This window comes from Watersipora subatra, chromosome 2, assembly GCF_963576615.1.
Source record: "Watersipora subatra chromosome 2, tzWatSuba1.1, whole genome shotgun sequence".
Classification (NCBI taxonomy): Eukaryota; Metazoa; Bryozoa; class Gymnolaemata; order Cheilostomatida; family Watersiporidae; genus Watersipora; species Watersipora subatra.
In genome coordinates this window covers 22,160,299-22,179,138 of record NC_088709.1, presented here as the reverse complement: position 1 = coordinate 22,179,138, position 18,840 = coordinate 22,160,299, and the positions used below count along the sequence as shown (strand labels likewise).

The following is an 18,840-nucleotide window of genomic DNA, read 5'->3' as shown; positions in this document are numbered from 1 at the left end:
GCAATTGTATATATACAATATATTCTTATTCATCTTCAGATTTTTCTTTGCTAAACATACACACTCACAAATATACTATTAACCTTAATTAAACTGCTTGTCCATACTTGCACATTAAAGACATAGCGTCCTTGCAACCCCTTAGATGTGACAAAAGATGGATCAACGTGGACACCATTATCAAACTTCATTGAAATAATGGCTAAACCTCTGTGAAAATGTGGAATAAAACTTGCCATGTACAGCAATCGAACAGCAAAATATGCTTTTAAACGTTTATCCTTTTAGACGTTCCTATTGCTAGGCAACTAGAGCGGATGAGAATGTAAACCAAGTGGTGATATGAAATTTCGCTACATCAGACAAAAAATATCACAGTAATCCAGAGTCAAGAAAACAAGAATTGTGTTATCTAAATAAAACGAAAGAAACATTTGTCAAGTGCTAAAAATAAATTGATAAGAAAATAAAAATTCGCATGTATTATGTATGCATACTCAGCACACTCGTTCAAGCCTGGATACCACAGAACTGATAAAAATTCGGACAAGTTTTTTGAGCAAAAGTCCAGGCAGAAATGTCTGCTCAATTGATGATATCCTCGAGTAACAATTAATAAAGTTAAGAACAGTCCGATAGAGTTATTCGATAGAATTGTCCTAGACCATCATTCTGATCTCAATGTTGCCAGAGACAGAGCTTCCGTTAATACTGCCAAGGGCAGCCTCAATGGCGTCTATTGTGTCAGCCTGCTCCTTGGCAAAGCGTATGAAAACATGGTCAAGACTTGTTTGCGTCACGCTGTAGTCCTCCACAGCACACCGTACTCGAAAACTCTCGATACCGGAGAATATCTCTGCAATCTACAATGAGCAATCATGACTTTGCTAAAAGTGGCACCTCAGCTATAATAATTACATAATAAACAGCAAACCTGCAGATTACACTCGTTGTTTTAAAGAAGTTGTACTATCCTTAATAAACATAAACAGTTATGGAGAAGTACAGTAAATAAGTGAATGGCTATAGCTTAAACTCTAGCGTCACAAAACATCCAAATATCAGAGAGGAAAACTACAAATATCAGAGAGAAAAATTATTAAAACTAATATTAGCTTTCTATAGATGTGAGTTTAAAAATGTTTTAGACCAGCATTGCCAAAACTATCACATCAATTACCTCATTATGACAAACAGCTAGTCAATTGGATCACAAACTGACCTATAAAATATGCACTATAAAAACTAACATCGGTCAATTAGATCAACAGTCAAGGTGCCTCCTGATCCTGACACGCTTCAAGGCACAACTAATCTATGGAAACTGATCTATTATATGAGTTGAAGCGTGCAACTCAATTATTGAAGAATCGATGCAATGTCAACATGATAAAATCATTAAAAATATGCAATACTTAAACCCTGTATATCATCTTTTCAAATTTAGCAAGAGTACATTTACTTATCTTATAAAGATTACCAAAGAGTCAGCATGTAAAATACCCTTCCTAGTACAACTGAATTACCAATTTGCTAATACTTTGCTAAGAAAAACTGTCTATTTATCATCACGTATTTATCGTCCTGTATTTACCTTCATGTAATTGGTCAACACCATAAGATTTGAGTTTCTCATATCTCAACAACTCATCCAGATACATGATAAATAGCTAATTGAGAAGGAACTGAGCTTACATAACACTATGGCTAAAACTGTAATCGTCTCCCCTACTGAGTAATCATCACCTTCATGATAAGATTAAACAACATTTGGAGTATGTATAGTACAAAAGACAGAACTGTAAGGCTAGAGTTGTACATAAGCATAACTTACCCGTATATTTGAAGAGAGGTGAAACTGTGCCATAAGCAGACTACTTTCCAGAAGAGTGGCTGAAGAGGCGAACTCAGTGGAGAAAGCGCGCAACAGCAAATCGATATCAGCATTGGCGTCACGTGAAATTCTAATAGTTACGTGATACCCATCTCCATATTTGTTTTTCAGGTGCTGTGGGGTCCCTGCATCATAAACGTAAATATTGAAATAGTGCTGCTAAATCAGAACATTCATGAAGTTTTACAATAATAAACTTCACCAGTTAGAAAATGTCAATATATCGCTCACATTCAATCACCTCAGTCCGTTCTTCAAGTTTCTAGTTAAATACAGAAATGCATTCAAAACCATTGATGTATTTAGCGCTTTTAGAAATGACATAATATAAGTCTTTTTAAGATGTTCATTTTTATATCTGTTGAAAACAGTTGAAGGATACATTGACATGTTCATGCTCGCTAGAGAGCTCCATCGTCATAAGGGTGGTATTAGAATGCAACACAGCACGATGTATCTAATATAGAATAGGAGTTCAAGTCCCATACGGCATATGTAATCTTATTTCGAGCCTCCAACTGCGGAGTAGACGGACAGACGGACACGGTTCTTATTATAGTAGAGATTAAAAGTGATAGAGCATATTTCAGCTAAATCATGCTGAACATGCAACTAATCACTCCAGTAACAGTTCCCTGTGTTCAAACAAGGAAATCGACAATCAATAAGAAAGTCATAGAGATAAGGAGGAATCATCTCATCTCTAACATAAATCCGACACTCAGTCATTTCAAGCTTCATGAACCAGCACTTATGAGTTAAGCAATCGCCTATCAGACCTCATCAGTCGATCAAATCGAGGTTACATTCACTTATCTAATGCCGATGATTAGGGCAGGAGTGATCAATCCATGATAAAGTTCTGTATGCCCAAAGCTTAAATAAATAATTGACAAGAACTTTATTAAAAAGCTTGACCACAAAACTCAAATAAGCATGTGTACATATAAACTATGTTTGCATTGTCTACATGAGGATTTGAAAAGAGCGCACTGAGTTACCGTGCAAGGAATATCGTGGCCGGCTGTCTAGCCAACCTCAGGGCATACGTCACGAACGAGTCCCAGCAGAAGAAAAGACCTCCGGTCAGCCAAAGATCGGCTGCTGAGACTGACATACTAGCGGTCTACCGATAGGGAGGAGCTAGTCAGTCAAGAATAAAATAGTTATAAAAGCAGCACTTGAAGCGACGATAAGCAGAGGTCCCTGGCAGTCCTTTGCATGCTGATCATTGTACTCGCACACTTTGAATTGCTTGTATTCTTATACAGTCATACTTCAACTTACGAGCTTAATGCGTTCCGAGACTGAGCTCGTATGTCAATTTACTCGCATGTTGGTGCAATTCATTTATATATAGAACAATTAAATATATATTGATTGGTTTCCATACTCTAAAAAAAGTAAATAAAACACTCAAAACAAGATATTGTAACAGAAAGAACATGTTGGTTATTGTCCTTACGTACTACATGCTTTCAAAAAGCAACAAATAATAAATAATGCAAGGAAATGTGATTAATTAAAATGTAAAATTAAATACATACAATAGCAGTTAACACTCGCATTTGCCAGGGAAGGAGATATGAGTTATCCTTCGTTACAGCAGTTGTCCTTGATAAATTTGGATTTTATCAAAGTGTTAAAAGACAAACTTAGAAGCAAACCTAAAAGCAAACTTTCATTTTCAACTAAACGTAATTAAAATTTCTTCGGCGTTCATAGTTTGAAATTTCTCGCTGGTTAGCGAGAAATTTTTCCTTTTTTTCGCTTTCACGACTAGCCGGCCGTTTTAAGATAAACCTATCTAAGCACGTTTGCCTTTGTCGCCCTTGCAACATGTTGCGATTAGGACGAACACAGGTGTCGTCACAAATGGTTAACGCACGACCACTAGCCAACTTGTCCGAATGTCTATTAAACAGTTTGGATAGATAGCGCCGGCCTTTTCACATAGCATCGTTTCAGTTACGCTGTCACCGGCCAATTGTTTGTCCAATGCCATCAGCGTCGTGAAGATCGCTGCACCGTTTAGAAACTATGGTTAGTCCTTTTGCGAACTAAATGCCCTGAATATAATCCTTCTGTTTGATAATTATGAATGTATTTCTGTCATATTGCCGAGCTAGCTGAATCACGCATACACATTTCGCATATTTTTCAATATTTTTCCGTTTAATATCGACTGTTATCATTTGCTTTCTCTTTGTATTATCTTTCATTTTACTGGCAAACTTTCGGTCTACGCACAGTACTTTTAATTCACATAATTCTGCACAGAAAATCGTGCACAAAAAAACACGGTACAACAGTATAACCTGAGCAGTTGAAAAATACAGAGTGATGCTGTTCTCATAAAACACCTCCGGCATACTTGGCAACTGACTCAAGTGCTCGTATCTCAAACATGGCTCGTATGTTAGTGCTAAAACTTGTTTGAAAACTGGCTCGTATCTCAAGTTTCTCGTACGTTGGAGCACTCGTAAGTTGAAGTATTACTGTATATGTTATCAAGTATATATCTCTTATTGCTTTGCACTCAGTGGTTTTGATTCTTGTGAAGCATTAAAGGGAACACGGCAGTTTGCTTTACAGTATTTCAATGGACATTTGGGTGTTGAGGATTAACGCGGCACTTTATTAAAAAGATAAGGAGTTCTATGCAAGAAGTCAAAAGGTCATAGCGGGACATTCGGAAATGCTCAAATCAAAATAAGAATGGCTCAAGCGTGGAGAATGTTTAAAATGGAATAGGTTGCGTGACATTTTCCACGCATCATTTGCAAATGCCATTTCCATTTTTCTCAAGTATGAGACATTCAATAAAAATTTGTAACAAAAATCGCTTGCGGATTTTTCTGTTTTCATCTTGCGGAGCTAACTTGTGAATTAACTACATCATGGAAATACAGTCAAACATGGATAACTCAAACTTCAAGGGACCGAGCAAAAGTGTTCGAATTATCAGAGCGTTCAAGTTATCAGAGCACTGTCACAAGTCCATGTATTTACTTATTTATTAGTAGATACATGTACATATGCAAACTATAATATAAATCAAAAGCACAAATGGCTTGTTTCAAATTAAATGCTTCTAATGTAAAGTTTAAAAACGTTTTTATCAAAAAGTATAGAGATTTTTCTATCACTTGAGATTGGTTTGTTGTTTGAGGTGATGTTATTGCCAGGACGTTTTTTAGATTGACATTGGCAAAACTTGATCGTTGTTGAAATGTTCAAAAGAAAAGACATCTTTTTCTTTTGAGCGTTTTACCCACGATCAATTTTGCCGATTTTTCTTGAAGTTTATGCAACTTCAAGAAAAAGTTACCAAAGAAAAATCCCTTACTTTACCTGGGATTCGTTAAGAGCAACACTCCGAGGCAGTTCAATTAAAAGTTTTACGAGGTTTAATGGTACATTGTATATCACTCACGCTTTTTGAATGGATACTTATTGAATGTACACACGTATTCTGTGTTTAGGTCAAACGATGAATAGTTTTTTTAGCTAAGACAACGTATACGTTTAATAAAAACAATTTTTAAAACGTTTTAAACATTCAACATTCCGACGTTGATTCAACACGGAATCAACGTCGGAAAACTATTCGTCACGGGCTAGCCGGATCACGCACTCAAGGATGTTCGCCACGCACATACAAAACAACATGCTGTTTTTGTTTTGTATGTGCGTGGCGAAAATCCTTGCGCGCGTGACCCGGCTAGCCCGTGCTATTAATCGTATAGCAGTATAAATCTAATTTGACCAAACCTTTAGAAAAGTCGTTGACAAAATTATTTTGCCGATGGTGGTAATAACAACGCTTATGAATTACGAAAAGATGAGGTTTACCTCTATGGCTTTGAATAAAGTGATTTTCTAAAGCGATAACAACCGTTTCGGTAGCCGTTGGGCAAAAAACAGTTCGAATTAACAGTGTTGAGTTCGAGTTATCTATAGCAATTTATCATTACGTGGGAACGGACCAAAGAAACCGTTCGAATTAACCATGTGTTCGAGCTATCTGTAGACGAGTTATCCATGTTTGACTGTATATTGATCGCACAGTCGATCAGAGTTGCACTATAGAAAGCTTAAAAAGAGACCACTTCGAATATCGTCATTCATTGTTGAACGGCGGATGAGGAGTGCGACTTGAACCCTCAAATCAGACTTGTTGATAAGACAATAAGATGGCTGCGTGTCAACAAATCCAGCAGAGATTTCCTTCAACTTCCAGATATTATTGTCGAGGATGAATATAGTCAATATACACAGCATTTTTGTAGATTTTATCAGAATGTATCAGTATTTTTCTATCATTTACGATTGTTGTTGATGTTTGAGGTGATCTGACTGCCAGAATGTTTCAAGATGAAAGTCGACAAAACTTGATCGGGGTTGAAACGCTCAAATCAAGCGAAACATCCTACACAGCTAAGTGCAATCAAAAGTGCAAGCGAAAGTGCAATCATGACTTCTATAGTTGCAACAAGACTCAAAGAATAGCGTCAGGTGACGCTGTAAGGTGAAAACAACAGCCGATAGTAACTAGTGACATCAATTCACACACATTGTTTTGTCAAGTTTTGTCGATTTTAATCTTGAAACATCCGGGCAGTCAGATCACCTCAAACATCTAAAACAATCATAAATGATAAAAAATAACCGATACTTTTTGATAAGATCTAGTAAAATTTTGTATGAGTTCATCTTCAAAGATTGTCTCGTCTTTCGTTATCTTATCTGATTATAAGTGCAATAAGTTAACAGTTATAGTTACTGTTAGGTTAACAATTTATAAACTAACGACTCTAGACAACTGCATATGTGAAGAGCTAACACGCATACAGCTGGATACTTTCTGAAATAGAAACTTCTACGTTACCACTGAGAACTGCGAGAGACACTGAAATAAATCCAGTCTAGAGTATGGAACAGCCCATTAGCTCACCTAAGCATTTAAAAGAACCATTGACCATGATGGCGAGTCGACTGCACAGCACCTCACACTCCTCCATGCTGTGGGAAGTGAGAACCACTGCATGCCCATCTCTGCTGATCTTTAATATGCTGTCCCAGAGGAAGCGTCTGGCCTTAGGATCCATGCCTGCAGGATATCCACAAGGTTAGTTATGGAAGTCGCTATGGCACGGCTTCCCGATTGGGAATACTCGCGTGTGAAGACGAAGAAAGCGCATATGTTGTCGAAACAACTTTCCTATGTGAATCCTGACTTTTATCTTTTCTAGATACCAAAAATAATTATCGTAATTTCATCAATGAGATTAAAAATTTTAAAAATGATTTGTGCATATCACTCACTCATAAGAAAACAGGTTTTGATCAGACAATAGCAGAGAAGAGGCGGGGGGGGGGGGGAAGGTCAAAAGTCATAAAGTGAGCTGATTTTTTATATTACACTCGAATACCATATTGATTTCTTATATTCTGAATAAGTCAATTTTCCATTATGCGTTGAGCAGTTCTTTTCATTGAAATAAAGCGAGGATAGCGCTACATTAAAAACGATGTAAACAAATAAGGTAGTGCTGCACTATGGCCTGCGACTTCAGACTTCCAGACCATACCCCTGGGCTACGATTCAAAATAATATGCAGCGTCTTTTGATGGACTTTAGAACTGGCGAGACACAAACTTGGATAAGAAAATTAATGTGTGACTTCATCTATTTTTGAGTATTCAGAGACATCGTGTGAAATGGGATGGAAACTTCACTCGCTGATCACCGGATATTATACAGCAAATAATCCGTTCCGAGAACATTTACCTTCTAAGGACTTTACATTATCCAAACAGTAAAATATTTCTAAATTGCCTAATTCATTCCACGATCATCCCAAACTGAGCACTTTGACCCTAAAAAAAGAAAATAAAAATAAACTAACTTCTTAACGGTTAATTCAGTTTAATAATACCAGAGTTCTGTACAGTATCTGTGGTATTAGTGATGTGTATCAACAGGGCTTCTCTTGTTTATCACTCTCACTTGATTTAGGATCTATGATTAGGGTGATTTTACGTTGATTGGTTATTATTATAACTCAATATTAATTTAAATCGACTTTTTCACTCTTTATACAGCACAATCTATAGTGAAAAAAGAGAAGTTGTATATTGTACTTGTTATATCTCTCATTCTCATCACCTAAAACAAAAACTACCTGAAGGCTCTAGCTATTCAGTGATGAAATTGAGAAGAGAAGTTTGTAAAAATGAAAGACCACAAATATGCTAGTGGATTGGGGAATAGAAATTAACTTGGCATACATCTTTTAGCAAAGATAATTTGTAAGGTTACAAAACTTTCAGATATTGTTGTGTCGCATTTGTGAGTTTATTAGAAGTGAATGAAGTGTATGGTACAACAGACGCATATTTCGTTTGTATTCTTTGAAGCCAGTGCAAGACTGACTGATACAACAAGGCTGTGGGGTGTAAACAGCAAAATACATCCAACCATAAGATCAAATACCACATAAGCAATGACTGAACTGAATGCCATGTGTTGCACGAGTAATTAAATAATCACCCAAGGAATTTGAGTGACTTAAGCTAGTAATTTAAGCTAGTCTAAATCTTGACTATAATAAGAGCGTGTCTAAAGCCCGCTTAATAATCATTAGGTTATGAGTAATTCTCTCTGACACAATCATGATTTTAAAGCGCGCTAGCTGAATCGGCCTTAGTGATTGGCAATAAACATCGGCAACTAAAATAAGTATGCCCACAATTATTCCATCGTATAGCAATGCAGTCGCTTGGTCTAATAATTAGACACACTTGTCTGTAGACCTGGAGGACCCGAGTTAAAATACAGAGCGAAGCAAATTTTTGCATTCCTAAAACTTTATCGCTATAACTGGACACACGAAAAACAGACAAACAAACACTGAGATAGATGGTTGTGCCAGTCACACTAACACAAGAAACAAACTAAAATGAGTGAGGTAAACGTATTACGTTGTAAACAATCTTACATTTACAGTGTCAAGATAATGCATGTTCACAGAGATACTTCTGTTAAATCATTCCAAACATGCACATACATGTATATTAGCTAAAGGTGTGAAACCAGCATATTCAAATAGCGCTAGAGTTGGTAAGATAATGATACAAACCCAAAGGATGTACCAACAGATATTAAATAGCAGAAAGAAATGCTTCATAAATTAATTGCGTTTCTTCAGTGAGAATGATATGTCTGCGTGTCATGTGTGTGTCATGCGAGCGTGTGTGTCATGTGTGTGTCGTATTTGTGTCATGTGTGTGTCATATGTGTGTGTCATCTGAGTATTAGAATACTAAAACCTTAATACTAAAACCTTAACACATACTGTAAGAATTGAATGCATGCAGAGCGCTAAAACTACCTCAGTAATGAGCTTAAGATAGTAAATATTCAACTTTTCCTGTGCGCGGGTTGCAATAAGCATTTATGGTTTAAAAAATGCTAACATACAGTAGATTTACACTGCTGCAAATTAAATTGCAAGAGAGTTGTCGACTCCTTGTTTCCTACTCGTTGATCACTACCCTTTGACTTTCAAGTTTTACCAAAATGCTGACTCTTACACAGGTTATCTTGTATCTCTTGAGGTAGCAACTGCCAGCTATCATCTATATATATATATATTTCTCAAAGTTGGTCGTGTTTGTGTGCCTGCGTGGTGTGTGTGTGTAGTTCCAGCTATAGCCCTTAAAATCTTGGAATAAAGTCTCTGCAATCTGATGGATTTGAACTTTGAAATTATATTTGGATATGAAGTTTGAATATAGTTTGGATATGAAGTTTGAAAGTTACAGTTGTTTGACAAAGTTTAAAAAACTTTAGTTGTTTTTATTTTCTGTTAAATTATTTCAACTACACAAAACACTTTTCTCATGATATGTAGTTTGAAAATTAGAACGGCAAATTTTGTTATATATGTTAAATACAAATCAATTTTCTGTGCAGACTTTTTTATTACCCGGGCAATGCCGGGTAGCACCGCTAGTACTGTTATAAACATGGGAATTAATAATAGTTTTTGTTTACCTGTAGTCGGCTCATCCATGAATATGATTGGTGGGTTGCCAATAAGTGCAATGGCTGCCTGCAACTTTCTTTTATTACCGCCAGAGAGTAGTCCCGCCTTTTTCTTCTGGTATTTGACGAGGCCAAGTTTCCTCAGCTTGGCTGCCGCCACAGACTGAAAGACAACAAATCAGTTTGAAAAAATCTTTTAAAGTTTTTTTTGAAAAAATTTGTTTTAAGTTTGGAAGCTTTGGGTGGTTTCAGACTTCCTCAAATGAATTCTTATTGTTAAATGTGGAAAGCAATCAAGGACCTCTTCTTTTATTCATATGCTGAGTCACTCTCCACACACTGTTTTCAATAATATGCGATTGATGTGGTAGTTACTCTGTCGACTAGGAGATGATCCGTTAACAAACAATCCAGAGATCTATTTTAGCATTTACCAAACACATCTGCTATACAGCTAGCAGTCAGCTATTGCATCCTACAAAAAATTAGCAAAGATGGTTTTTAACAAAGCATAGGAAAGTTTCCTCTTTCAGATGACGATTGAGGGCTGAATGACTCAGTTACTGTGTACTACAGCATAGAGCAATCATTGTAACAGAGCTACAGTAATTCTTCTACTACTATGTAGACACGCGATCTTTACTATAATAAGAACCGTGTCAGTCTGTCTTAAGCCACGCTAAGAGCATTAGGAAAAAGAATTGCCGTGCATGAGAATCGAACTCCAATATCTGGTTTTGCAAACAGACACACTACCAACTGCACCGCTCTATCACTTTGCCGCATAGTGGAATAATTGTACGCATAGTTATTACACATGATGATCTCTCACAGCTCTCTGGGACTGCTAGCATACTAGCTGGAAACTACACCGACTATAGTAAACCACCATACTCCTACTCATACTCACACCGACTATGCACACTCCACATCTCCCAATGTGGCCAATTATTTTGGATTTCTCATCGCAAATACAGAAAAAATATCCTCACCTAACGCATTTCCTCTTAGTGACCTGTTACCTATTTATTAACATAATAATTATATAATCTCGTTCCAGCTCTTGACTTTACAATTAGGACTTAGCAAAGCGTGAAAAGAATGGATGAGGAAACTTGGCAAGCCAATAATGAGTGCGAACATCTGCTGGTCACTTAGTACTAGTAAAAGCGACGTATATTACCTTCACATATTGACTGGCAACACCTCTCAGCCTAGCGTAGTACTCCAGATGCTCGGTAACGGTAAGCAAAGGATCAAGAGCGCTGAACTGTGGGCAGTAGCCAATCAATTGTTGAACTTTGGTAGGATCATGGGTAATGCTAGAAAACAGAATAATAGTAATTATTTTAATTACGCCATCAAAACAATGTCAGCCATGTCCACAGAAAATACCTTACAATAAAACTAATAATTTTTATTCAGTAGTTGAAGTAAGATGTTTTTACCATTCAGCCCTCACCATAGGTTAACTAATAGTGTTTAGGAGCATATACACTATGTTTCCATGGCGTGCATGATTTGCAAATTTGAGCCAATCCGCGAGGTAACTGCATCATGGAAATGGCATAAATCTGCAAGCTAGCGATTCGCAAAACATTATTGAATCCACCAGGCTTGCGAATAATGAAAACAGTACTTGCGAATGATGTGCATTAAAATACTGCACCGGCGATTCAATTTTAAACATTTTCAATACTTCCGTCATCCTTTCTCGATCAAGTTTCACGTGTTTACGCCACTAACTGCGTTTAACCAATTATTAATTTATAGCGTACAATTCCTTATCTTTTTTCAACAAGGCACTGAAGTCAATCCGCATCATGCGAATGTCCATAGAAATACTTAATTCACATGGTAACACAACTTGCGCACAACTCCAAACCATCATGAAGAGCTTCATGCCGCTATGAAAACAGTGATAAAGAAAAGTAATTCCGAGATTAATCAGATAAGCATATTTTGACTATAACAAGCTACTTGCTACGGTAGAGTATTACCTGATTAACATTATATAATAACCATCTTGTTATATTCTAATACATAAACCTTTATCCAATCTAAACCGAGTGTACAATGTACAACCATGTAGCAAGTACTATTTATATATGCCGAGTTAAACATATTCCAATAGCATACTTTAAGCTTCAGCCTTCGAGTGAAATATAAGATTACTGAGAAAGGGCGTGTGTCCATTGTACAAGTAATATTATTAATAATCTATTTTAATCCATGGTAATGTCCTCACACATCTCTTTAACTTGTGCATTTTTATACGCTTAAAATGCTTTCCTTAATAAGTGCAGGGAGCTCACCTTCCCACTTTTTGATTTTTTTAAATTTGTGACCGCCTTAAGCAAATGCCAGCCAACACTAAATACTAACACAATAGAACCACCATACTATATCATGATAAAGGTGTGCGTATGACTATCCTATAACAGACCAGCCATCCGATGAAGAGCATGATTCATTCAATTCGTTAGGAATTGACCCGGCCTGACACCTAAGCTGATGTGGAGCAAAACTAGTGGTGCCCTAGGACACTTATGTATTTGCCTCATCTAACTTGCGTGTTTACGTGGAGTCATCCTCTCACGAAAATTTCATGAGCGAAACTAAACCGTCATAACGAACGAGCGAAAACGCGGAATTAAATAGCTTTGTTTATTGATAGTCCAAGAAACAAATGGCAGCAAGCGATCAAGTTGCATTATTGATCTCGGCCACACAATTCTACCTGCGGTTCACAATTACAAACTAGTCCCAAATTGAAAAAATTTTTCTTACCGGTGAACAGAACCTTAGAAATCTAATTATGCTTGTTCCACTGCATTTATTTTCACATCACTATATTTTCGCACTCATCAGAGCTGCGAAATTAAGTTGCAGCGAAATTTTACTCTGTATGCTACTCACAAAACTAAATACTAGTGAAATATGTGTCCTAGGGTATACTAACTAACATGTTTCTAATAGACAAATCAATGCGCAGTGGTAACTTTGTTGTTAAGTTACACTCTAAGATCATGAAATTATAGTGGTGAATAAACTCAAGATGATAGTTATTATAAGATACCTCGGAAGTTGACTAAAGGAGTTCAAAGATGCCCAAAACAAGATGTGTGAAATTACTTAAAGGAATGGTTCACATCTACTACAGGATATAATTGCCACTTACTACAGGTTACGGTTCACACCTACTACATGATATAATCCACACCTACTACATAATATAGTTCCCACCTGCTACATGATATAGTTCACACTTACTACATGATATAATTCACACCTACTACATGATATAGTTCACATCTACTACATGATATAGTTCACACCTACTACATGGTATCATTCACACCTACTACGTGATATAGCTCACACCTACAACATAATATAGTCCACACCTGCTACAGGATATAGTTCACACCTACTACATAATATAGTCCACACCTGCTACAGGATATAGTTCACACCTACTACAGGATATAGTTCATACCTACTACAGGATATAATTCACACTTACTACAGGTTATGGTTCACATCTACAACATGATATAGTTCACACCTACTACATAATTTAGTTCACACCTACTACATGATATAGTTCACACCTACTACATGATATAGTTTACACCTATAGAAAGTGTACTTTTAATGCAATCTATTACATTACCTTGATCTACCACAGGGTATAGTTCACAAGTATTATAGAGTACAAGGTAGCACAGTACAGGGTAGCACAGTACAGGGTAGCACAATACAGGGCAGCACAGTACAGGGTAGCACAATACAGGGTAGCACAATACAGAGTAGCATAGTACAGGGTAGCACAGTACAGGGTAGCACAATACAGGGTAGCACAGTACAGGGTAGCGCAATACAGGGTAGCGCAATACAGGGTAGCGCAGTACAGTGTAGCATAGTACAGGGTAGCGCAGTACAGGGTAGCGCAGTACAGGGTAGCGCAGTACAGGGTAGCGCAGTACAGGGTAGCGCAGTACAGGGTAGCGCAGTACAGGGTAGCGCAGTACAGGGTAGCGCAGTACAGGGCAGCACAGTACAGGGTAGCACAGCACAGGGTAGTGCAGTACAGTGTAGCATAGTACAGGGTAGCGCAGTATAGGGTAGCGCAGTACAGGGTAGCGCAGTACAGGGTAGCACAGTACAGGGTAGCACAGTACAGGGTAGCGCAGTACAGGGTAGCGCAGTACAGTGTAGCATAGTACAGGGTAGCGCAGTACAGGGTAGCGCGATACAGGGTAGCACAATACAGGGTAGCACAGTACAGGGTAGCGCAGTACAAGGTAGCACAATACAGTGTAGCACAATACAGGGTAGCACAGCACAGGGTAGCGCAGTACAGAGTAGCATAGTACAGGGTAGCCCAGTATAGGGTAGCGCAGTACAGGGTAGCGCAGTACAGGGTAGCGCAGTACAGGGTAGCACAGTACAGGGTAGCGCAGTACAGGGTATAGTGCAGTACAGGGTAGCACAGTACAGGGTAGCACAATACAGGGCAGCACAATACAGGGTAGCACAGTACAGGGTAGTGCAGTACAGGGTAGCACAGTACAGGGTAGCGCAGTACAGGGTAGTACAGGGTAGCACAGTACAGGGTAGCACAGTACAAGGTAGCACAATATAGGGTAGCACAATACAGGGTAGCGCAGTACAGGGTAGCACAGTACAGGGTAGCACAGCAAAGGGTAGCACAGGGCTTCAACTATCGCGGCTTCGCAGTATCGCAGGTTTTCGAAAGCTTCCATTTGAATACTTAGCAATACCCAGTAGTTTTATCCTGGAGGCGTGAATATGAAGCGTACAGTTTATTGGTATGAAAGTCCCCTCCCGATCGTGATTTATTTCAACGATGAAAAATAGAACCAATATTTATTAATCTCATTTTGTCATCGTGTGTCTGTCTATTAGGGTCTGGCTCCTGAGAACCAGACCAAACGTAGGCTATCTTATAAAGGCTATCTTATAAGAGCTATAACGAAGGCTATCTTATAAACAATGAAAGAAATCTAAGGCATCTCCTAGTTAACTGCTAGTATTTTCAAAGAATAGACTGAGATCTATTGTCAACTATTTAATGGAATTTGACCATGACTCCTTCATCTACAGAGAATCATTAATAAGCAGTTTCCATCTGTTCACTATCCTGGTTGACTCAAGAATATTTAGCATTGACTGTCTCTTTGATTCTCGTTCAAGTCCTATTCCACCGATCATTTCAAGTATGCAGAACATGTACTTACATTTACATGTACTTACATTTACATGTACTTACATTTACATGTACTTACATTTACATGTACTTACATTTACATGTACTTACATGTAGAGTAACTATGAAAGTTTAAAAAGCAGTAAAGTTTTCTGAAGTATTAAAATTGTGGTTCACAATTACGGTTTTGGCGGAAATTTCCCTTTTGCGGGTGGGTTTGGAGCGTAGCCAACACAAGGTAGGAAAAATTACTTACTGTACTTGACACACATTTTGCACACAAAGCAGAAAACATGTGCGACGTATGTGTCTATGAGCAGCACACCTCTGAAAACTAAATGTCAACTAATCTAACATACTGTAACAGGTTACTGTTAATATTGACAATGACTACAGTTTCTGTTTAACAACTCAAACAGCAATGACCTCCGAATATCCCCAACCTTACTGAAATGATGCAACGATGCATGATATACCAGTACCTGTGTCCATGTATGAAGGCATCTCCTCCAGACACTCCAGTGATGCCTGTGAGCATTCGGAAGGTAGTTGTTTTGCCAGCCCCATTCACCCCGAGCAAGCCAAAACACTGGCCAGAGGGCACTCCAAAGGTCAGGCCATTTACAGCTGTATTTCCTTGGAACCGCTTGCTTAGTTTGTTCGTCTGCAAGGCATCGCCTGAACGGCTTCCTATGAACAGTGTAAACAGACTAGCATTAAAAGAATGCCTAGCAGGAAGTGAGTAAAAATATTAATGCGATCATGGGAATTGAAATTATTTTATCCATCTAGTCTTGGTAGCTAACTATTAGGAATCCATGACAATTGAATTCAAATAGAATTTAAATCTTTAATATAAATTTAATACATATCTTAGGATTAATTACACTTAATTCGGTGAAATTAGGCTGCGTTTAAGATATTACAAGTGTAATTCAAAGGGACAAAGATGTTCATAAAGACTTTTTTGTGTAACATGAATAAGTTGAACTTATAAAGAAAGATGGTTTTTTCAACACAGACCAATACCAAAATAATTACTACATAATTACTTATTATTTTTTTAACAATATGGAAAGTCAAAAGCGCTAAAAGGTTTCTCAATGGAATGAGCCATGAGCAATCTCTAGTATGATTAGATATATAAGGGTAGCCAGCTGAATAAGCATCCTCACCTCAATGTAATATACAGAGAGCGGAACTACTGAAACAGCAAATCCTAACCATCTTTTTTAGGCTCGGTACCAACATACTCCGATACTTTATGATCTCTGTTTAACTTGCTCCCTATCAAGGTTCTCAGTGTTACAAGTTAAAACAATTTTATAGTTGGTTGACACTAGATATCAACAGAAAAACAGCTGAAGCGTTTCCAGCTGAAAGGTTGTTATGTTATAATCACTGTTTCCATGACGCGCATGATGCGCAAATTTGAGCCAATCCGCAAGTTAACCACATCATGGAAACGGCATAAATCCATACGCTAAGCAAGTATTGCGCTTCGCAAAACTTAATCGAATCCATCATGCTTGCGAATAATGTAAACAGCACTTGTGAATGATGCGCATTAAAATACCAGGCCAGCTAGTCAATTTTAAGCATTTTCAATATTTCCGTTCGTCCTTTCTCGATCGAGTTTACTCGTGTTTGCATCTCTACCTGCGTCGCAAATTATTAATTTATAGCGTACATATCCTTACCTTTTTTCAGCGAGGCGCCGGAGTCAATCCGCATCATGCGCATGTCTATAGAAACACTTATCTTGCATGGTAACGCAACTTGTGCACAACTCCTAATCTCCATGATGCGGGTCATGGAAACATAGCGATAATTGGCGACGGTAAAATAAAACTACTTGATTCTGAACATTTGCAAATTTTACACATTATCCAACAACCCAGAAATGTAAGGTCACCAACAATTTAAGCAACGTGAAAGTTCTTTGCAATTCAATGTCTTCCAATGAATGGCGCATAAAACAGAATAATTGTACCAATCAGAGAATAAAGATCGCTTTGTGACAGTAAAAAAAGTGAACAGACAGACGACTAACGGCCAATAATAATAAAAATATATCTCCAAAAAATGGCAAAAATACTTCGGACCACAAAAAATTTATAGAAACTACAACGACAAACTACAGTTGCATGATTTGATCAAAGAAGATATTAAGGTGATTAGACTTTATTTTGAAAGATACCTACAATAGAGTAAAATAACATTCATTGAGGTTGATCCTGAGAGTCTGCCCTAACCATCAGGTTCAACCACCAGCTTATGGACTGCCATAGCAGTGAGTTTATAGTGATTGCGGCAGCTTAAATGACACATTGACCTGCTGACTGACTACATCTAGACAAAAAGCGTGTAACCTCTGCCACAGGAGTCAGCAAGGCAGAGTAGAAATGCTTTCTCACCTTCATTGACCGCCCTTTCCTCAGCCAGAACATCATCCTCCAACTCCCTTAAACCATTCAGCAGCTTTGAGCTGCGCTTACGATGGTAGAAGAATTTATACTCAAACATGATCAACAAGAAGAAGAAGAAACAGCCGAGTCCGAAAAGGGCGAGCAGGTTCTTTCCAGTCACCTCAAGCCTGAAACCAAAAGTATCAGCTCGTAACTCAAAGATAACAACTTCAAGAACATAACTTATTATAATATAATATTCAATGACATGTAAAATGTACTACATACGCGAAGGGGTCATATTCGTATGTAGTGCCTAGAATCTCCGCTATCTCCTTCTTGATGTGTTCCACAGATATGTCCATGATGCCGCGACCCAGGCAGTAGTGGGGGAAGATGAGAAAAGCCTGACCAACACAAAACATTTAATTAAATGCGGTATTAACATTCATTAACAGATGGTATTTACAACCGACATAACATAGGATATGCATAAAATGATAAACCTGGCAATGAATAATAATACACGCAGCTTCATTTATTTTCTGCACTGAAAAGACAACTCAAAACATTGTAATATTTCAGTATTAATCTATTTCCAGAAAAAATCTATGATATCTGATGTACCTTCTTCAGTTGGTTGCTGATTTGAGTTAATTCTTCATCTTGGGGGTACGACTCCAATATAAATGTCGACAGGGTGGTGATGAATCCCAAGAATATGTTCATGCAGGCCAACACTACATAGGCCATAGCCGGCTCCTGAGAAACAAAAACAATAAACCCCTACATTCACCATCTTCATTGTGAGTGTCAGCTGAAATTTATATAAACATTTTTTCGTAACTAAAGGCACTACCTTTCTGTAATGCGGACTAGTTATACCATTATGTAAATACCACTGCCCAACTACCACCAGTTCGTAGTGATGCCATTATTCTACCAAAATTATTATAAATTATTAAGATGAAAACCGTCAGTTTTGAACTAAAACAAAAACTTAGGTATTCACTATCCATAGAGCTATCCAAATTTTAAGGTGATGTCAATAAATTAAATTTTGAAACAATATTTGGCAAGAATTACAAGTAGAGTCAGGTGTAAAATCTTCCTGAAGCATTTACAGAGTTGTCTGCACATATAGTAGCTATGTGAAAAATGCAATATTCGCATTATGTTCATCAAAAGCCCTAGAGGAAAATCGCGCTCTTTAACGCCTTAGTGTACACAATTTAAAGGGAGAGAAAAATCA

At 37.6% G+C, this 18,840-nt stretch overlaps 1 protein-coding gene across 1 annotated transcript in view; it reads right to left on the bottom strand.

The window, feature by feature from the left end:
- Window positions 1-18,840, bottom strand: part of LOC137387548 (phospholipid-transporting ATPase ABCA1-like) — a 63,297-nt gene continuing 44,457 nt past the window's right edge. Inside the window, exons 29-37 of the mRNA XM_068074002.1 lie at window positions 18,216-18,350; window positions 17,877-17,995; window positions 17,598-17,776; window positions 15,663-15,870; window positions 11,131-11,269; window positions 9,957-10,110; window positions 6,852-7,007; window positions 1,835-2,019; window positions 1-863 (exon numbers count right to left, since the gene is read on the bottom strand). Of these exons, the coding sequence (XP_067930103.1) occupies window positions 660-863; window positions 1,835-2,019; window positions 6,852-7,007; window positions 9,957-10,110; window positions 11,131-11,269; window positions 15,663-15,870; window positions 17,598-17,776; window positions 17,877-17,995; window positions 18,216-18,350 (1,479 nt within the window). The 3' untranslated portion in view covers window positions 1-659. The remainder of the gene's footprint in view (window positions 864-1,834; window positions 2,020-6,851; window positions 7,008-9,956; window positions 10,111-11,130; window positions 11,270-15,662; window positions 15,871-17,597; window positions 17,777-17,876; window positions 17,996-18,215; window positions 18,351-18,840) is intronic.